General features: G+C 33.8%; 5 protein-coding genes and 1 non-coding gene across 12 annotated transcripts in view; 3 read left to right on the top strand and 3 right to left on the bottom strand.

Annotated features, from left to right (window-relative positions):
* Positions 1-4,250: 4,250 nt before the first annotated feature.
* Positions 4,251-6,192, bottom strand: LOC122531417 (pentatricopeptide repeat-containing protein 2, mitochondrial-like). The gene is made up of 5 exons (XM_043659330.1): positions 5,987-6,192; positions 5,276-5,799; positions 4,894-5,190; positions 4,709-4,813; positions 4,251-4,633 (listed from the first exon to the last, which is right to left on the bottom strand). The coding sequence occupies exons 1-5, from the start codon at positions 6,066-6,068 to the stop codon at positions 4,448-4,450; spliced, it is 1,194 nt and encodes a 397-aa protein (XP_043515265.1). The 5' UTR covers positions 6,069-6,192; the 3' UTR covers positions 4,251-4,447.
* A 580-nt stretch (positions 6,193-6,772) lies between these two features.
* Positions 6,773-7,824, bottom strand: LOC122531420 (protein POLR1D-like). The gene is made up of 2 exons (XM_043659339.1): positions 7,625-7,824; positions 6,773-7,370 (listed from the first exon to the last, which is right to left on the bottom strand). The coding sequence occupies exons 1-2, from the start codon at positions 7,645-7,647 to the stop codon at positions 7,163-7,165; spliced, it is 231 nt and encodes a 76-aa protein (XP_043515274.1). The 5' UTR covers positions 7,648-7,824; the 3' UTR covers positions 6,773-7,162.
* LOC122531418 lies at positions 7,540-10,281 on the top strand. 6 transcript variants are annotated; one of them, XM_043659333.1, is made up of 7 exons: positions 7,540-7,612; positions 8,227-8,349; positions 8,425-8,644; positions 8,721-8,850; positions 8,918-9,151; positions 9,228-9,387; positions 10,066-10,281. In XM_043659333.1, exons 2-6 carry the CDS (start codon positions 8,231-8,233, stop codon positions 9,359-9,361), a joined length of 837 nt encoding a protein of 278 aa, XP_043515268.1. In that variant the 5' UTR covers positions 7,540-7,612; positions 8,227-8,230; the 3' UTR covers positions 9,362-9,387; positions 10,066-10,281. The 6 variants fall into 6 exon arrangements, with proteins under 6 accessions (XP_043515268.1, XP_043515269.1, XP_043515266.1 ...); XM_043659334.1 differs by having other exon boundaries at positions 7,581-7,596; XM_043659331.1 differs by lacking the exon at positions 7,540-7,612 and adding an exon at positions 8,064-8,080.
* Positions 9,619-9,712, top strand: Trnai-uau. Its single transcript has 2 exons — positions 9,619-9,656; positions 9,677-9,712. It is a non-coding gene; the product is annotated as a tRNA-Ile (tRNA).
* Positions 9,920-11,046, bottom strand: LOC122531419 (probable 28S ribosomal protein S16, mitochondrial). Of its 2 annotated transcripts, none has more exons than XM_043659338.1 (3): positions 11,029-11,046; positions 10,478-10,702; positions 9,920-10,303 (listed from the first exon to the last, which is right to left on the bottom strand). In XM_043659338.1, exons 2-3 carry the CDS (start codon positions 10,598-10,600, stop codon positions 10,007-10,009), a joined length of 420 nt encoding a protein of 139 aa, XP_043515273.1. In that variant the 5' UTR covers positions 10,601-10,702; positions 11,029-11,046; the 3' UTR covers positions 9,920-10,006. The 2 variants fall into 2 exon arrangements, with proteins under 2 accessions (XP_043515273.1, XP_043515272.1); XM_043659337.1 differs by lacking the exon at positions 11,029-11,046 and adding an exon at positions 10,801-10,981.
* Positions 11,047-11,350: 304 nt separating this feature from the next.
* Positions 11,351-21,079, top strand: part of LOC122531416 — a 34,124-nt gene continuing 24,395 nt past the window's right edge. Inside the window, exons 1-2 of the mRNA XM_043659329.1 lie at positions 11,351-12,316; positions 12,893-12,940. Coding sequence (XP_043515264.1) covers positions 12,065-12,316; positions 12,893-12,940 — 300 coding nt within the window. The 5' untranslated portion in view covers positions 11,351-12,064. The remainder of the gene's footprint in view (positions 12,317-12,892; positions 12,941-21,079) is intronic.

Genomic DNA, 21,079 nt, shown 5'->3' on the forward strand with positions numbered 1-21,079 from the left:
TTGCCAGCGCAAGTGGTTAACCTCTTTGTCCCAAAATTGCAATATTTTCTCAGTTTTTAAGTATATTTAAGAATAACCCAGACGAAACAAATAATTCTCAATAATTTCTGTCCAGTGACATTATACCGACGAGTTTAAAAAGAGAGCGAATTATTGTACACGATTTCGGTCACTCGTTATGGTCCGCAATCAGTTGCCAGCGCAAGTGGTTAACCTCTTTGTCCCAAAATTGCAATATTTTCTCAGTTTTTAAGTATATTTAAGAATAACCCAGGCGAAACAAATAATTCTCAATAATTTCTGTCCAGTGACATTATACCGACGAGTTTAAAAAGAGAGCGAATTATTGTACACGATTTCGGTCACTCGTTATGGTCCGCAATCAGTTGCCAGCGCAAGTGGTTAACCTCTTTGTCCCAAAATTGCAATATTTTCTCAGTTTTTAAGCATATTTAAGAATAACCCAGGCGAAACAAATAATTCTCAATAATTTCTGTCCAGTGACATTATACCGACGAGTTTAAAAAGAGAGCGAATTATTGTATACGGTTCGGTCACTCGTTATGGTCCACAATCAGTTGCCAGCGCAAGTAGTTAACCTCTTGCGCTAGAGTGACGTGCCACGCACGTCGAGAACTTTTTGCCCCAAAATTGCAATATTTTCTCAATTTTAAGTATATTTAAGTATAACCCAGGCCAAACAAATAATAAATTTATCACTTTTTAGTAACTTTTATCCAGTGATATACCGATGAATTAAAAAAGAAAGCAAATTATTGTATACGATTCGGTCACTCGTTATGGTCCGCAATCAGTTGCCAGCGCAAGTTAACCTCTTTGTCCCAAAATTGCAATATTTTCTCAGTTTTTAAGTATATTTAAGTATAATCCAGGCAAAACAAATAATAAATTTATTACTTCTCGATAATTTCTGTCCAGTGACATCGTACCGACGAGTTTAAAAAGAAAGCGAATTATTGTACACGATTTCGATCACTCGTTACGGTCCGCAATCAGTTGCCAGCGCAGGTGGTTAATTAACGTTAATCAGCCTGGGGCTTCTCGCTTCGCGTAAACGAAAATCACTCGATTAATAATTAATAGTATGAAAAATGGAAAGATAGCAGGATCCCTCGGATGAGAGTCGAAATTAATTAGCAGTCGATCAGTAGTAAGAAACGTCGTGGCAAAAGTAGCTCGGTGTGAGAGATTGGTCCCCCGACAAGTTGATAGAAGCGGATAAATTGTCCAGCTTCTAATTAATTAATCCTGGCAATCGGTCGATCTCGTTCGGGTTCGCTGTAAATTTCGTGGCGGGGAAAATTCTCTCTGCCGTTTCCCCGGGAATGGAAGAATAAATGAAACGGGTCGATTGAATGATACGATGTATCGCGCGTTCCCATTTAATTACGCGAATCGCGGGAGAGGTTAAGAGTTGAAAGCGGCAACAGGATACGCGAAAGGCAAATGATTGCTGCGAACGTTACGTCGTACGAATTAGGTCAGCGCCGGATGTGTCTGCGCACATGTGTGTACGTGTGTGAATGTGTGCGTATATACGTACGTACCTGTATACTAAAATATATATATAATGTATACATGTATTATACGTATTATATGTGTAGATATATATACATATATTGTATAATACTATAATATTATACATAATACTATTGTATATACATAGTATTATAATATTATTATAATACTATAATAGTATTATAATAATATTATATAATATAATATATATACTATCATAGTATTATAATATATATAATACTATAATATATATATACTATCATAGTATTATAATATTATTATAATACTATAATAGTATTATAATAATATTATATAATATAATATATATATACTATCATAGTATTATAATATATATAATACTATAATATATATATATACTATCATAGTATTATAATATTATTATAATACTATAATATTATATATTATATAATAATTTCAATAATATATACATATATTATATATACGTGTTATACGTACGTAGCATACGTATATGTGTATACGTATATTATATATACATACTTGTACGTATATACGAAACATGTTTGCATTCCTGTTTCTCGAGAGTGCTCCGGCAAGAGCGGGAACAAATTCCTTTTATCAGACAAATCCTCGATACGCGGATACGTGTTTTTAAGTAATTGCTCTCCCTCCACCCCGTTGTTAAACGCTCCCCCTTCGTCTGGCGTTAATTTTAATCAGGTAAAATACGCTCGGCTTGTCCCCGCGACACATTTCATCTCGTCGTACGTAAAAGAAGAGAGGGTGGGAGGGAAGAAGGAAAAGGGAGAAAGAAGAAAAAAATTTCGTCACATCTCATCGGCAGGCAGATGATTTCTCCCCGTCTTCTTCTTTCTCGTCGTTTTTCTCTTGTCTCTCGGTTTACGCGTCTTTTCAAGTCGCATGTTAACAGCCAGGGATGAAACGTGTAACGAGGCATCCTCTGTGACGCCACCGAGAGAAGACAGAAGCGGCGATGGCGAGGAGGGGGTGGGAAAGAGGGAAGGGAGGGTGGCAGGGAGGGATGGAGAGAGAAATAGGAAAAAAGAGAGAAAGAGAGAGAGAGAGAGAGAGAGAGAGCGTAGAATAACGAGAGTTGGCCACATTAATCCGCGATAACAAAAACAGAGTCTTTTTTTTCCAGCAACCAGATAGATAACCAACTCTCTCGCGTAGACGTCGATGGGATCCATATCTGTGTGTTACGCACAATCCCCACCACGAGCATTCATCTCATTTCTCGCTGTTTCATCTAACGCTCTCCGTATTTCCCCCCTTCGTCGTTTTCCTTGCCAATCTTTCTGTTGACCTGTACCACTGCCTCGATTGGCCACAGCAGTCCAGGTCAATCTCTCTCTCTCTCTCTCTGCTCGTTGATTTTTTTACTCCAACAAGCCTTTTGCTGCTTGTTGTCTGTCGAGACACTTGCACGAGAAAAAAAAAAAAAAAAAAATGACGAAGAAGAAGAAGAAAAGATGATCGAGAACGCAATGAGAAATCTCAACGGGATTTTGGAACCAGTGGACCCGGTCTGCGACAGGCGAACCGCCGGGGTGGTGGGCAAATCAACGAGATTAATATGGGAGGAAACGCGGGGTCCAAAGGAGGACCGGGACCGTTCGGTACGGTTTGATCGGTGGGTGGTGGCCCCGAATCGTTTTGCCGCACACAAACACTCTCGAACGGGGTGGGTTTCGAAAGTTCTCGTTAACCCATCAAGGATCGAAAGATCGAGGCGGCCCGTTCGTTCGCTTGGAGCGAAATGAGCGGAAAGAGACGTGTTAGTTACCTGGAGAAGCTGATAATCCTAGGCAATGTGGGTTCCGTGATGCAGTGATACTGGCATGGCGCTCTCCGGTGCGACACTGGAACTCTACTCGACTCGTGAAGTGTCCTACCTCGGAAGGTTCGTCTCCTGGACTGCCACCGTTCAGAAACCTACATACACTCACACCTACTACCTGGTTGCTGGCACGCTATTGATCCTGGCCCAGACACCCGTCGACCCACGCAGACGCTTAGCGTTGCCGCGTCGCTTTAGCAACATGACGTCATTCGGGCACCCCCAAACCCCCGTACCGCAACGGAGAGCTAGTGTGCATCGTCCTTTTCTTCCTTCGTTTCGCACAGGTACCATCACCAGCGCTGCTGATTCTCATCCTAACACCGTCGTCCCTCCCAATCCCCGACACTCTGTCTCTCTCTCTGGCTTTCGAGCAGATCGCGATTTTCAGCGTGACCACATCGACCGGGAATATTCACCGCGTGCCAGGCAAATCGCACAACGACCGTTTTGCCCAAGTTCTCGTATTCTTGAGGGACCCCTCGGTCCTTGAACGTGACGATTCGATGACGATTCGTTCGTTCGATCGGTAGCCGAAATCTAGTCCGGCATCTCCGAAAGCGATATCAAGTTCGTATCGATTCGATGATCCTTGATCATCATGATCAACGGAGTCGAAGGATTCCATTCGTGCGAGTCGTTGAAACATTTAACTCTTCGCAACCTTTGTCGACACGATTAGCAGAAATTACAAAAGAATTCACTGAATTGTCAGAACGTGGGCAAACAGCATAAAATTTTACACCGATACAGAAGCGAGGGATACTTTATTTACTAGTGTGGAAAATTAAATGTCAATACCAAAAGTCGTTGAAACATTCAACAGGACGTTGAACAGATAAAATAATAATGTCTTTGGTCCTTTAAACAGTCTTTTTCAAATTTATTTTATTAGTTTCGTAATTACAATTACTACAATTACTTATAGTACACGAGTTCAATTGTTGACTTATATATCAAACCGAGATATCTGGAGCGTAAGATCCGCTAATGAAACGTGTTTCTTTGAATATAGGTTGATTGGTAAAATATATAATTAATTTTTAATGAAAAAACGAAGTAAATGCATTACAAAAAACTTCTTAATTCAGATCTCGTATTTTGCCGTTCTACGTTCTGATTTGGCTCCGAATTATTAAATCGCTGTCGGTTTGTAAATTGGTAACGGTTCCTAGGCCTCCTGTCATCCTGGAATTGTTGTTTCGTTCTATTCGTCATTGTCATGGGTCTCAATAGAAATTCTTCCAGGGTACACTTTGGCAAATAAAAATTATACGTTAACGACAAATGATACATAGCTACAGGTTATTGAAAAATTTCTAAACTTACAGATGTTTGAATAATATCCTGTTTCTTTGCTTGTTCTATTAATTTCAATAATTGTCTGTTTTCTTCCGTATCGGTTTCCTTTATCTTTTCTTCTAATTCACATAACTGTAACATTGGTATAAAGGAACGCAGTTTGTACAAAAATCAATATCAGGTTGAATTAAATTTACACCAATTTTACGTACCACATCTGCAAAAAAGAGGTGTGGCCTGAAAACACCAACTTCTTGTTCTAACGCGTACTTCATAACAGGGATTATTTGTACGTATCTTCCCAAATGTGTATAAGCCATAATTTTAAGAGCTCTGACACTGAGAACTCTGTCTACTTTTACTGTACTTAATATGTCCAGAGCTATTTCAGGTTTTTTATGTTTTAATGCTAGCATTGATACTAATGTACAACATCTTACTGAAGGCATCAATTTATCAAACTGTAATTTCCAATGGCGTAACGCATATTCTAACGACTCCGGGGTATTCTAAATAAAAAGATTGAAATGTTAATCAAGTTATTGTTAATCGAATTATTAGTGCACTGAATTATTAATTAAGAATTACTATTACCTCCTTCAAGCACGCAGCATAAATTAAGACACTAGAACTGCCAATAAAATCTATGCCTTTCCTTTCCAAAACTTCGTCATATATTTCTCGCATTTGCGCAAACATATCATTTCTATAGAACAGACACATTAAAATACGGAAGGCCGTGCGGTAATCGAAACTTTCTTTCAAAGATTCGTTTTGAAATGCATTTAAAGCATACTGCGGCTGATTCAAATAATAAAACATTCTCATTATGATTGGCCCAAACACGTATCTACCATACTTCTTTTCTTCAACATTATGTATATATTTCTCCAACATAGACTCTACTAGCTGCATATCATTTCCTTCGGCTTGTGCCAAATGTATCATTGCTTTCAAATCTTCTGTATATATTATCCCTTCGTTGTCCCGACAAATTTCCTTCATTTTCTCGCGAAACGTATTTTCTATCGTCATAAATTGATTGCGGAACATAAATCTTGAATTCTCGTACAACGTTATACCCAAGTCTCGTTCCGTGTAAAGATGCCGAATTCCAACTATCAAAAAACCAAAAAAATGAACGTTGTCAGAAATGAACTTTAAAAGTTCTGAGAAATCGATGCTTAAAACACATTTTTCTCATGATAATTTTCATAAATTAAGTTTCACGACGCGGCAATTTTCCAACGTATTATTCCGACTTAAATTTATATAGTACAGATTTAGGTTAGGAATATTACATACCATTTATAAAGTTATATTTAAATAACAAGTTGTTCGTCAGAGAAACATTTAATTTACAGAGTCCTCTTATGCTGGCCGCCATGGTTTGAAGAACAAATAAATGTTATATTTTATCGTACCTTCGAGATAACTAGTTTCTCAACAATTCCTTCACCGTGCGAAACGCAAACGTGAAAGAACGATATCGACGGAAGTGAGAATAGTGAGAACCACGTGGTTTCCAAATCTATGGACAACTATGATCAATGATATAATTAAAATATTATCGATACTCTGTTGTTATGATTGCATTAATCTTTGATATAATGTAAAAATAATTGTTTGTTTTTATGTCGTTTCTGTAAAATAAAATTAAACTCGCAAGTAAATGAAATAAATTTTTGGGAAAAATAACTAATCAAACTTACAATTGTGTATAATTTTTTTTAAAAGATACATCTTCGCATGTTACAAAATAACTCTTTAATTAAAAAGAAGTTCCATTCTAATTGCTCCATTATTTACATAACATTATCAATTTTTCATATAATATATCAATTTTTTATATAACACATTATCTAATAGTATGTAACAAGATATCTAAAGATACATATATATACATAAAAAACATATATAAATGTAAATCCTGTTAATCTTATATTTTTGATATTTCTAAGTCAAATCAAAATAGAAATGTCACGGTTTCTTAACTGAAAACTTATAGTTTTTTCAAATTTCTTTTTTATTTTATTTATTTTCATTAACAATTATTCTACGTTGTTCTTTTCATAATACTAATCTAAGGAATAAGTTGTAATTTATTTATTCAATTCTTATTATTACTTTGTATTGTACAATGTATTATATCACATGCTACATCACGTAATACTAATATGCTTAAAATTATTTGTCAGTTATTCGTATTTCTTAAATTTTACATTCATTACAGTTTCATTGCAGCATCTCTAGATGTACATCAATTTAAATACCTTGGTAATCCTTTTTCAGATTACTTAATTAAATAAATATCGTTTGTTCTTTTTATTTTCTTCTAAATTTATTTAGTTCAATGAAACTTGCAATAGATGCTAAATAATGTAGGTTTCAATGCTGTTAGAATAATGTAATTCTGAATTAACAGAAGCAAAACAAAAACTGTTGCAAGCAATTTAACATACAAATAACAAAAGAAAGAAATTACTTCAATGTATTCTCAGACATACGCAGTTGTTTGTCACTTTTTCTCTTTAATTGATACTTATTTGAAAGAACAACATTACGTAATGTGGAGTGAAGAAATCTTTTATTAATAGATTCTTTTGGTTTTATCCATCCACTAGGACCCATTATTTCTGCTCTTTTTGCTCCAAGCTTTGCTTCTTCTAATAATGCCTCAACTGCAAGTCTAAAAATAAAATTACCTTATCTAAATTATTTACTAGGCTGTAATAAATAATTTTAAAAATTACAAATGAATATTAGTTGATTTTGTATGGGGTTTCACGTTAGTTTACGATTTTGAAAATATCGTATTATTTCTATGAAATGTATATATAAACTTTCAAGTTAACCTTCATATTTAAAGATATTTGGTATATAAATCTACAACGATCTAATATTCATATATTCAGGTACAAACTAACTAAGGTATAAACTCACTTGTTTAATGTTTCATCGTCCATTTTAACAATATATATCAATTCTTTTTACTTTCCCACTTAAAACATTAAAACTTTTTCACTAATTTATGTTCTTTATAAGTCGAATGAAATTATTCCTCAATGATAAACTAATGACAGATTTTGTATAATTATCTGCTGTATACGAAGTATGAGTAAATGATTATCATGTAAATTATTTGTATCAAAAATGAAATAATGTTACATGTTACATACTTCTGTACTGATATTCATAAATACGGATATTCATGTAAATTAAGGTTATGTTTATGCTATGAGTACTAAACCAAGTTATATACGATTACGAACATCCATATTTATGTATTTCCACTTGTGATATTTCATTTGCAATTTTTTCATAATCAAGAAGATATTGGCTACAACTTTAAGAATATAATTTAATAATAGTAAATTATTTTTCAGCATATTTTTTAATGTAATTTCTAAATTTTATATGTAAATAATCTTGAAATTGCTCGTAACTCTATTAAATATATATTATTCTTTCAGTGTATACAATAAAACTTGTAGAAATATTTATTTATTTAATTATTTAATAATTTGCATCTAATTTCATTTTAGGATAATGGAAGATCCTGAATTGATTGCACTAAATAAATTAAAAGATGACCTTATTGCAAAAGCATACAGTTTGATTGAAAAATTAAAGGAGCAGGATAGTGAGGAACAAGTTGTTACATCAAAGTTGTATCATATTTGCTCTTTTATATTATATTTATCATTTGCTTGAGATATTAACATTTATTATTTCGACATCAGATTACCAGATATTATAGAATTTACTGATAATAGAGAAGAAAAATTACAAGAACAGTATGAAACATATTCACATAGTGTATGTGAATTTTCTCGCCACGTTTCTGGCATAACATTTAAAGATATAGATAAGAAATGGTTACGTGATAATGTTTATAAATATACAACTTATTTGGTAACGAAAACATTAAATTTCTATGTAGAGTTGACAGTAAAATTGGAGGTATATAAAACAATTAATACTTTTTCCACGACAGAATGAAACTGTTCTGATATATTATCTTTTTATTTTATCATAGGGTGAAAAAGAATTTGAAATTTGTGATGTAACATGCCATTTTATAAACATTGATAAATGTTATATGTTGGAAATTGAACCTTGGGTTCAGAATATGACAAAAATGAAAAACTTCTCATTTCTTACATCTGGTAATTTATAAATCGTATAATCTTTTGAAAAAAATGAGTAAAGAATACTGTTAAATATTTGTTTTAGCAATTTCACAATATAATGAGCAAAGTATTCTAAGAAACAAGATACTTGAGAAGATGGTTGCTGAGAAGTATGTAAGCTGTAAACAGTGTACAGACGAAAATGGTGGGATTTTGGTACATGTACATTCAACCGAAGACAAAAAACAAGTGTATTTGATATTTCAATGGTCAATATTGTTCTTGGAACGATATTGGCGAATCGAACATCATTTTGTTATAAATTCTGGAAAAATAGGTAATAAATACAATCAATATCCTCTTTTTTTTTTTTTTTTTTTTTTTTGCAGTACATCATAGTTTTGACATTGTAGGAATAACATTTGCAGAAGAAAATCAAACTTTGTTATTGAAATTTTGTGAACCAAATCTTACAAAAGAGAATCTCATTGATTTATGGAATAATTTATGCCTTGCCATTGACGTATACGAAGATAGAAATCATTAAGGGAACAATTAATAAATTATTATCGAGTAATGTATCTATAACGAAATTAATAAACATTTATTTTAAATTTGCTTATATTGTAAACATTTTATGTGCAGGTTAGGTTTAGAAGCACGAATTAGCGAAATTGCTCTTTTTTATGATATTATGTTTTTCTTGTATTCGTATCAAGATGTATCTAATAATTATTGTTTATTTCGAACAATATTTTTTATTCATCTTCTTATAAACATAAATAAGAAACTGCAAAGTACAAATCCCCAGTGGCGCAATTGGTTAGCGCACGGTACTTATAAGACAGTAAATTTGTGAGCAATGCCGGGGTTGTGAGTTCGAGCCTCACCTGGGGAAATATTTTTTTGTCTATTTTTTTATTCAGATATCGAGACTTTGAAACATCTGGAATACATATTGTATGTATATTTAATTATTACATGCCAATAACTATCGTATTAAACGTGTATCAAGATAAAAAAGTTAGTACATGCGTCTCTTTTATTTTTACTATGTTGCAATTTCTTTTTTTAAAATTCTCATTAATACAACATTAAACCAATATAACATATCATTTCGTAACAGTTTTATTTAAATGCGTACATTGTTTACAAATTAAATTTATGATACAAATAAAATAACTAAGTGACGTTAACCTGCAGCGTCTGCCTTTGATTTTGCTTCTGACTCTAAATTCTTATTTGTTTCAGCTTTTGCGGCAACTCTCCTTCGAGTTCTCCATGCTTTCATATAAGTTCTTGGATGTATTGGAAAGTAACCACAAAGTCCTAACATTATTGCCACTGGTTTTGATACTAACGCCTTTTGCCCTAGCCAATATTGTATTCTCTCAAAATTTAATGAAATTAATTTTTCGTTATACTTGTTCGGCAGAGGATCATAGCTGCCTAATTGTTCTATTGGAGGTTTATGCTGCCCAATTTTAGTCTGAAATAAAATTGGATTATATGAACACCATTACGCACCACAAAGAACCTATTATAAAATTGTAGTAAACAAAATGCGACTGACAGATAGAAAAGTGAAAGATTTCGACGATTTGCACAATTACAAAGCTGAATAAGCAAAATTTTAAAAGGTAGTTAAGAAAGTGTTACTTACGGTCATAACAACAATATGATAAAAAGGTCTGTTGGCACATCCGTAGCGAACAAGTCGTATCGTTTTAGAAAGTCTACTCACAATACCAGTCCCCGATGAGGGATGCAGAGGTAATCGTGGCATTTTTGAAAATGTTTATCAGTTTGATTATGGTACAACACGAGACAACGGTTCTCTATTTATAACCTTGTTGGAGGTTATGTTAGGTAAGTCTAGTCGATTAACCTATTGAATTTCATATCAACAACTTAAAATCTATATTGTGATACGTTTAACCAATCGTTACAATAATTAATATTAATTGATATACAGAAAATTAATGCTTAAAACTAGATTCGTTTCAATTGATTTTCTTAGTTCAAATTGATAATCATTCGTTTATTTACAAGACTATCAAATAGAAACTAACGAGGAATAAAGTATATAGAGTATGATACACATATATCGTTCAAAAATATAATTAGTATATTTAAAATGTTAGCAAAGAGAAAATGAGTAATTGAACATTACGACTAAAATAATTAAAATCATGTCATGAACTTGTACTTAACGCAGAATGGAAACAATCTTCAATGGGACACGATGGACGGCCACCTTACCGCCACCTAGTTACAAATTAACTAAAACAATTAATTAAATTAAATACAATTTATAATTTTACACGCGTAAACATTAAACTGTTTTACATCTTGAAACGCCTATATTAATTTTTAATTATTTATAAAACTATTTAAAACAAAAATTCGATATATTTTGTAATTAAAACGTGTATAAGCATTTGCGAATTGATAAATATTTTAATTGATAAATATTTATTCAAGATTTATTTCAATTGATAAATATTTTAATTGTCATTGCTGTAAATAATGTTATAAATTGCTATACACGTTTGCAATTTATGCAAAAGTACATAAAAATCATATCGTCTGTAAAATTAAAACATTAAATGTAATATAAAGCATGAAGTAAGCGTAATTACACGACGAATCGTGTGGCGCGTAGTTTTTAGGTCAGCGCATGTGCAGCACGGCAACACGTGAATCCCCTCCCCTTTCCCCGTTTGCCGATCGCTAGCAAAACTGCAGCTGCCTTACGGTCAACAGTCAGTGTCTGCTGGAAAGCGCTCGGGTTAAGGTCTAGTTTTTCGTTGTGTGGAACGCGCAGCTGGATAATCTCGTCTGTCAGTTTGGCACGCACAGCTGTTGTGTAGTGTGTACCAAAAGTGTAGTGTAATACAAATACACATAGTTTTTCGCATTGTATACGATTTGTTTTACACGCGGTAATTTCCAATTACTATCAAATTTACATCGGTATAACTTTCGACTCCATGTGCGACGAGATATATTAGAGTGGCTATGAAAAATAAGTGAAAACCACGAGAGCAGCAAGGATCGTTGAATTATTTTTTCATCATCGTTCGTTGGATGTGCCACCAGATCGTTTCTCTCATTGTCGTTCATTAACATTCGGGTTATCATCTCGAAAGGATACAGCCTATATTTCACGAATAGCAGCTTCGAGCTTTTTTTTTTTGCACGATATTCGCCGGTATATATATATATATATATATATTTGTCGAGAATCATGACCGAGACACCGAAAGTGAATTTCGCAGTCGGGAACGAAGTGTCTCGACATGTCTTCAAAAGTAGTTTCGCGCGTTCTTTCGTGACCAAATGCCATGGCTCGAAATCGCTCGATTACGAGTTGCTCAACGATACGGACACCGACAGTATAGAGACCATCGACGACAATTACTATTCCCTAGTCAATCTGGAAACAGCGAGCGTCATCGTGGACTATGTCCTCGGCAAGGACAATCCGGAAACGGACGAGGTAAACATCCTTTCGTTTTTTCTTTTCTTTTCTCATCAATTGACCTCTTGCGCTGGAATGATGTGCCACACACGTTGAGAATATTTGGCCCAAAATTGCAATATTTTCTCAGTTTTAAGTATATTGAAATATAACCCAGGCAAAACAAATAATAAATTTATTATTTAGTAATTTCTATTAACTTTCTTACTAACAAATAATAAATTTATTTCTTAGTAATTTCTGTCGAATTGTTAGTCACTCGTTATGGTCCGTCGTGAACCAGTTACTAGCGCAAAAGGTTAATCAGGGGTGACTTGTGTGTACGTTTCTTACGTGAATAGACGCGTATTAAATATAGATTATTTATTATGTACAACATTGGTGCTTATGTGAAACGTTACGCGGTTCGATACAGCGATATATTTTTTTTTTTTATTAATTACGCGAATCGTCCCTTGTATCGATTATCGGTTAGACGCCCGTCGCGTACACTACGGCAGTTAGAACAATTTCACGGAAGTTATTTAGAAATTAATTTCTACATTTAGAAGTAATCGTGTGCTTGCGTCTAATGTTGTGTTTCCTGTTTTGCAGTCCGTGCAATTCGCAGAGGATGCCAAAGAGGTGGAGAAGCTTAAAAAAGTAAGTCTATTTTGCTGTTATATTTCTATTATACATTACAATTCGTACTATATTTGATTGTACTATACTATGATATAGTATAGCATAATCAAAGAGGTGGAGGAGCTTAGAAAAGTAAGTTTATTTGGAGTTGTGAGGTTGGAAGGGAAAACTTTCGATGTTGCTTCTCTAAAAATTGTATTCCCTATAAATCCCGATCGCAGCAACGAAATCGTTAGGTTATGAGCCTGAGACGTTAACGAAGATCACGCGTGTCAGCCTTTCACTATGATGCATGACCTATTATTCAGTTACTGTTTTGCTGTTATCTTTACGCTAAATTTGAATCCCGAAGCAAATTTGCTCCCTATAATTCTGTCGGATTGAAATATTTTTCTATCGGTGTGTAATTTCCGTTACGAATCGAAGGAGTCTTGGCTAGAGCCGCGCATGCGCGTCGAATTACTTTGGTAGCTTTGCTATTTGGCAGCACTGCGATCGAGTTTTTCTAACCTGGAAGAGCAACTTTTTTGCCACGGCGAACCGGCATTCGTTCTGTTTCGATTGTTTCTGCGAAACAATTCGAGAAGCGTGAATCGTTTCTGCCGGTTCGGAAATAGAGGGACGGCTCGCCTCGGCTGTGAAAACGATACCGCGGCAATACTGAAAATAAACCGGCCCGCTAAACTGCCTGCGAATGTTTCGCGACCGGTAGTCGGGTCAGTTCAGTTATTTTGACGTTTCTGTTTTCCCGCTGTCTGTGTTGTCCGCGTCTTCCACGAATCTCGCCGCTTTCGACGTTATTATCGTCTTACGAGCTTATGTATAACGTGATAATATTTTAGAGATTTCTGGTTTTCTGACGCTCGATCGAATCGCCGAAAATCAGTCGATTCGAGATTTTCTCGACAGAAATGTATACACGTATTTAAATGAAATTTTAATTGAAATTTTGATAAGAATTTAGCTGTGTTAATATGTAGGCTAATAAATTACGAGGCTTAACGAGCTGTTGAATAACACAAGAGATAAAGTTAGATAAAGTTCGACCAGTTTGATCGATAAAAATGAGAGCCAGCTTAACACGGCCAATGGCGCATGACGAATGTCAAAGCTTTCAGTGTAATTCGATCAGAAGGGGAAGAATCATCGTATTAGTTACTCTAGTGTATTTATTATTGGGTATAAAATCATCACACATATCATTCTCAGTTGATGAAAGGTTCTGTATATCGTGAACTTCCGGCTTTATCTGACGATACGACTAATAACTTTTTTCGTTTTTAATACAAAGGGGGACATAGATTTATTATAAAAGAAATTCTTAAACTCAATCACCATGATTCACCATGATCACATATATTTTTAAACATAAAGTTTCTGGGAAGTTCTCGTGAAATTCTATTTGTCGCCGACGCACAGATTTCAATCAACTTTCGCTGGGTTTAAGAGGGAAATTCTTAATACAATAGAATTCAAAATGTTCTTCTGGAGGACGTATAAGTTGCAGTGTATATACAGGAGAGGTTTCAAGGTCGTGCCCGTCTTTTCAGAACAACACACCGTATTTTCTCATCTTCTTCGTGGCATTAACTACACAGGCAGATTCAATTAGCCCATAGTGTGGAAAATTGATCGTATAATAATCTTTGTTGTCGTGAGAAATGTTTCGAGGTTTTTCAGTAATCAGTCAAAGTACGTTTGCGAGATACGATTGTAAGAAGATCGTACTCGTAGACGATTTATAGTTGGTGGAATAGAATGCAATCAATGTCGAATGACAATAGTCACTAGAAATTCTAAAAAGCGTAATTGCAGAAAAGGGTTTAAGGTTGGTTGTCCAGAATTGAAATTTTGAGAGGGGTATGGTTGTCCGGAGTTGAAATTTTTAAGACTCGCCTTAAGTCAATTAGTTAAAATTAAATAATAAAATTAATTTTTATTAAAATTGAGATTCTTATCGAAAGTAAATTAAATGAAATTTAAAAAAATAAAACGAAACTTAATTAAATAAATTTATAAATGTATAAATATTAATAAATATTAATAAATATTAAAAAAAATTATTCTTCCTGGTAATTTAGTTAAAATCTTTAATATTTAAATATTAATAAATATTAAAAAAAATTATTCTTCCTGGTAATTTAGTTAAAATCTTTAATATTTAAATATTAATAAATATTAAAAAAAATTATTCTTCCTGGTAATTTAGTTAAAATCTTTAATATTTAAATATTAATAAATATTAAAAAAAATTATTCTTCCTGGTAATTTAGTTAAAAGAATCAAAATTCTTCGCATTCGCTTTGTCAATCGTATTTGTTCCAAGTTTTATCGCAATCAATAACAAAGACATTTAAATAAAATTCCAAAAAAAGAACAAAAATGCCCAGAAATCAGTCGTGCGGGGATCGTGGGTGACTTTAACGCCTGGCGCAGAGATGTCGGTGGCTTCTTCCCGAGTTTCGGCGTAGTCGTTGATTCGAGTGTGTTGCGTTGTTGGATCGGGTTGGTTTTTATCGAGCGGAAGCTCGCTCGAGCCCCTTCCGTAATTATCAGCCCGGTGATACACGTACGTTTACCAGCTTTGTACGTTTTGTTCACGAGTGTACGCCCCACGTTTCTGTGTGCCCACTGTTTGCACGCGTGTGTGTGCACACACGGACAACGATGACCTGTTGTGCACGCGGTGTTTCCTTTTTCTCTGACGTCATCGTCCTGCTCTTTTTCGATGCCGTGACCACCGTGACGATGTAGATGCGCTACACACGTACGCAACACGCCCGTCAAAATCACTCGTTCGTTTCCTTTACCGTGGGATCTGCTTTTTCTTTTTTCTTTTTTCTTTTTTCTTTTTCTTTTTCTTTTTCTTTAACAGCTGCGCCGAGCCGGCTTCGTCTCTCCCTTCTTCTTCTTTTCCTTTTTTCGAGAAACCAACACTTGCAAAATGCTTGGCCGTTGGATATTTGCAAAATCGACCGATGTCCCGTCACATCTCGTTTCGTTCGTTTCTAGGATTCGCGTTTGACGAGTAGAGTTGACTCTTTTCTGTCCAAATGAAAGGAGAATTTTTCACGAGAATCACAAAACATCACTTATCGGATAGTTTGCTTATTAGACCATCTTCAAAGGCAAGTTTGCGACTCCGTTCGTACGAAAGTTTTTCATCCCATACGTTGTTCTGCCACAGAATGTATGTAGTTGTGCACACACGTAATATACGTAGCTTTAAAATCGAATTTACAAATTACGAGGAATTTTTCTTTCGACAAATCAACACACTGATGTCAATTAATAATAATTAATATTAATAGCAAGGAAACATTCAGAAACGATGTAAAAAGAATTAGAAATATTCGAAAATTTACAAACATTTACTTGTTTTATTTGCCCTACAAATTATTCCATCACGTAGATTCGTTTCATTTTCCACGAAAAGTTTAAAGTCAATAAAGAGCAACAATAGCAAATTCTAATTACTATTCTCGCACAAGTATATTCCTCGTTACACAAAAAGTGTTACCATTTTCTTCACCAGCGTGTATTCCTTCTCGTCTCGTTCGCAGCTAAGAGGGCCACGAACGATGATATACACTTCAAGACAGTCCATTTGAACAGGTAGCAATTCGAACCTTCGGAAGAACAATGCTTCCCTACCTGATTTAGCACTTGTTTGTGCAAACTGTAATTCCTTCTTGCGATTTTCTCAGCAAGGAAAGCTCAGCGAAAGCTTTTCTTGTTGCCTGCGGGGACGGAGGAGACGGGAAATGGTGGTCTCTGTAATGATAATGAATAGTCCGTATGCACGCGTTTTCCAACGAAGCAGCCGCGCACAGGTCGCAGGTATCGTTACACGATAATTTTCCCTGTCCTCCCAGGATGATCATTATTCCAGAGCCGTGGACAACTAGGTAGCCTTTCCCGCTACCTCTTTCATCCGCACTGCTCGTTAATGAACAAACCATTAATCAATTGGCTTCCGGCCGTTGCCGGCCGATGATTCCGAAGCGACGGTCTATCTATCCGCGGCTCTTTTCCCGTGTTTTCCGCGGCGAATATGTATGTTCCTCGCGTCGCTGTTGGCCAATTGTTGGTCGAACAGTGCTGTGACCAACACTCTGGAGGACTGCCTGCAAATATGGAACGGTTTTTGCTCGATGAGTGGAAGAATCTGTTCGCAAACTCGTCTGCAAAGTCGTCAACTGGAATGGAAACAGCTTCGAGTTTGCGACAGGGTCGGAGAGAACTGTTTTTGAGATGGGGCTATCTCTGTGCAACTGTGTGTCGATGATTTTCGTTTTCCAGGGTTTTCTTAGTTTTTTTGCTTTCTTAGATTTTTTTTTTTTTTTTTCAATAGCTGGTACATTTTCGTGGATCTCGAGTACAGTAAGACAGTCTGTCTGTCGGATGAACGGGATTTGCACTTCGAGTACAGTCAATCTAAGTAAATATGAGTCAGTCTGAGTCAGTCTGAGTCAATACGAGTCAACACGAGTTAATCTGAGTCAATACGAGTTAATCTGATTCAATACGTATCAATCTGAGTTAATATGAGTCAATACGAATCAATACGAGTTAATCTGAATCAATACGAGTTAATCTGAGTCAATACGAATCAATACGAGTTAATCTGAGTCAATACGAGTTAATCTGAATCAATACGAGTCAATCTGATTCAATACGTATCAATCTGAATTAATATGAGCCAATACGAATCGATACGAGTTAATCTGAGCCAGTACGAGTTAATCTGAATCAATACGAGTTAATCTGAGTCAATACGAGTCAATCTGAGTTAATATGAGTCAATACGAGTCAATACGAGTCAATTTGAGTCAGTCAAATTCAATCAAAGTCAGTCAGAGTTAATCAGAGTCAATCAAAGTCAACCAGAGTCAGTCAAAATAAATCGGAGTCAGTCACAATTAATCAGAATCAATTGAAGTCAATGAAACTCCAACAAAATCAATCTCAAAGTCATTCAGATTCAGTTAGAGAATCCCTCGATCGTGCACAGAGTTTTATCTTCAGAGACAATCAAATCCTCCAGTTGTACACCATTATAGATACCCTCGATCATTCGTTGTCGAGATCGATCTAGACCATCAAGTATTGCCATAATTTCAATTTCAAATGTACTTGATAAATTTTCCAACTCGATTCTCTCGGAAACTTTTCGACTCATATTTTTAGTTAGAATCACTTTCTCTTTTCGGTTGTACCATCCTGTGTAAATATACATAAACTACTATCTCCTTAGTAACATGGTAGAATAGTACTTTCTAAGTACTAATAAATCAATATTTCTCTACTACTGCTATTTCAGTGAAAATTGTCATTTTCGATCGACAGAATACTGGTTGATACCTGGCAGGGAGTTATAGTAGAGCTCAGACAGGATAATTACCTGACATGAATCGAAAAATTGGAAATATTTTTCATTCGAAAAACTTCCTTTAGAGTTTAGAGCCAGGTAACATACTCTTTCATTCGAAATATACCTGGGCACATACCTTTAGTGAAATTTTACTAACATTTCTCTATCGATATGCAATTTCTGCTACTGTTATACGACCCGAAAATGAAAAAGGAAAATTGCCACTTCGACTTCACGACGAACAGCCAGGATATTTGTCGACAAGTGTATTTCTTCAGGGAGCGATGGAACGCGTAGTATAATATACAGCCCAGGATAATTTTACCCTACCTGGAATAAATGAAAAATCATATTTTCCGTTCGTAAGGTTTCCTTTAGAAAGTACAACTTTTGAATTTTCGTTTGCTTTTGTCTTTGGATTTTCGTTCCAACTACCTGGGACATTGCCACTGCGATTTTACTTTGCCTGCAGTTAGTAAAATTAATAAAGCCCAACGAGACAGGAGCTTTCCTAATAATAAATCGATAAATTGTTGACAAATTATGGGGGACAGGGTCAAGGAAGGTTGTTGAAAGACTATCCTTCTGAGCCTTTCTATAATTCGGTGTGAGGATCAGGTTTATGATTCTGGTAATGATTCTTCATGTACAATTTGTGTGAAAAAGGTTCAGAGACGAGGGTTCGGTCTGTTTGAACAATACAAGCTGCAATTGTCGAGGGTCACCTGGTAACCTCGTCTCTCGAAAGTCGTAAAGTGTCATTAAACGGGTAACAATTAGGCTGCGTCCCAAAAGACCCATAGTTCAAGATATATTTCGCCCAATATAATTGAGCCTGAACTTTGAATTCTTAAAATTCTTCGAGGCAAAATAGCTTTATTGCTCTTTGTTTTGTCCAGTTTGCGAAAATTTCTCTCGAATGTATATTTTTTTTTAAATTGATATTTTAAAATATTTTCTAAAGACATTCTATTTTTCTATTCAAAAGTAATTTCTTAAAATATTTTCAATTAATATTTAGAGAGATTGTACTTTTTAAAAATAATTTAAAATGTAGTTGAATAAAAGTTTATAAATATTTAAATATTAAAAGTTTATAAATATTTAAATATGTTGAAAATTTATAAATATTTAAATATTGAAAGTTTAAAAATATTTAAACATTAAAAATTTAAACATTTAAATATTAAAAGTTTATAAATATTTAAATATTAAAAGTTTAAAAATATTTAAATATTAAAAGTTTAAAAATATTTAAATATTAAAAATTTAAACATTTAAATATTAAAAGTTTATAAATATTTAAATATTAAAAATTTAAACATTTAAATATTAAAAGTTTAAAAATATTTAAATATTAAAAATTTAAACATTTAAATATTAAAAGTTTATAAATATTAAAATATTAAAAGTAGTAATATTTAAATATTAAAAATTTATAAATATTTAAATATTAAGAATTTAAACATATTTAAATATTAAAAATTTAAACATTTAAATATTAAGAATTTAAACATATTTAAATATTAAAAATTTATAAATATTTTGTTATTAAAATATTTATTTCAAGTTTTATTTTTAATTTACATATACAATTACACACACAATATTACATATAAAGTTTAAAATTGAGAAACCAATCGAATATGTTTATTACATACAAATACATATGTACGATACATAAAACGACTAGAAATCCGCGAAGGAACGACTAGAGTTCCAATGTCAAATTCTTTACTCGTGGTTTCTTACGTTCAACCTCAACTGCGTCTTGCTCGTTCCTTACAAAACGTTAAGATTCTCCCAAAGCGCAACGGAAGCGATCAGAATCCAGCGATCGTGATCTCTCTCGCTCGGTCTCTTTAACGTTGATTTAATTAACCACGTTGCCAGCCGCAATTAAAATTTACTTCCGAGCACGTTACCACCTTGCACGCCTCCTGCCTGTTTCCGAACGATACGAGCCCGCGCTACACCGTTTGCTAACAGAGCGAAGTCGAGGTGAAAGGGATAAGGCAAATGATGAAAGTTTAGCGCAGCGAGTACGCGGTGCATCGATACGGCTTAGTTGTTACAAAATTGGCAAAGGCACGGCTGGAATAATCGGCGAACGTGTGCTGCTTCTGCTCTTTTCGAGCCTCTATCTTATTTGAGGGCAAACAAAAAAAAAAAAGAAAGAGAAGCTTCAGGAATTTTCAAACATTTAAGGTTCTGGTTAAAACACGGATCGTAGGACATTTATTTTTTTTTTTTTTTTTCCTAAAAAATTACGTTAGTCTCGACGAGAACGGATGAATAATAAAATCTAAATGATAATAGATAGATAGTCTTTAAAAGTAAAGAGTCTCAGACAGAATAGAGTTTGTAAGTTGTTAAAAAAATTTTTGTTCTTGACAGAGAGGAATACGTCAATAATAATTTGTTCGTCAATCTAAATAATAATAGATAAATAGTTTTTATAATGGAGATTGTAAAATATTAAAAAAAATTTTTTTTGACAGAGAAATATATATATATATATATAAAATAATATATATATATTTATATTTATTTTAATATATATATTTATAATATATATATATTTATATTTATTTTAATATATATATATTGATAATATATATATATTTATATTTGTTTTAATATATATATATTGATAATATATATTTATATTTGTTTTGATATATATATTGATAATATATATTTATATTTGTTTTGATATATGTATTTATAATATATATTTATATTTGTTTTGATATATGTATTTATAATATATATTTATATTT

The sequence above is a fragment of the Frieseomelitta varia genome, unplaced genomic scaffold, assembly GCF_011392965.1.
Source record: "Frieseomelitta varia isolate USP_RPSP 00005682 unplaced genomic scaffold, Fvar_1.2 scaffold_399, whole genome shotgun sequence".
In the NCBI taxonomy this organism is placed as follows: Eukaryota; Metazoa; Arthropoda; class Insecta; order Hymenoptera; family Apidae; genus Frieseomelitta; species Frieseomelitta varia.

Coding starts and splice junctions, on each gene's coding strand:
- LOC122531419 (XM_043659338.1), bottom strand. CDS start 10,600: ATGCCACGATTACCTCTGCATCCCTCATCGGGGACTGGTATTGTGAGT. Junction 10,304..10,477: donor ATCATATTGTTGTTATGACC/GTAAGTAACACT, acceptor ATTTTATTTCAG/ACTAAAATTGGGCAGCATAA.
- LOC122531418 (XM_043659331.1), top strand. Junction 8,645..8,720: donor AGTTGACAGTAAAATTGGAG/GTATATAAAACA, acceptor ATTTTATCATAG/GGTGAAAAAGAATTTGAAAT. Junction 9,152..9,227: donor TATAAATTCTGGAAAAATAG/GTAATAAATACA, acceptor TTGACATTGTAG/GAATAACATTTGCAGAAGAA.
- LOC122531417 (XM_043659330.1), bottom strand. CDS start 6,068: ATGGCGGCCAGCATAAGAGGACTCTGTAAATTAAATGTTTCTCTGACG. Junction 5,800..5,986: donor TAAATATAACTTTATAAATG/GTATGTAATATT, acceptor GTTTTTTGATAG/TTGGAATTCGGCATCTTTAC. Junction 4,814..4,893: donor ACCTCTTTTTTGCAGATGTG/GTACGTAAAATT, acceptor CCAATGTTACAG/TTATGTGAATTAGAAGAAAA.
- LOC122531420 (XM_043659339.1), bottom strand. CDS start 7,647: ATGGACGATGAAACATTAAACAA. Junction 7,371..7,624: donor GACGATGAAACATTAAACAA/GTGAGTTTATAC, acceptor TTTTATTTTTAG/ACTTGCAGTTGAGGCATTAT.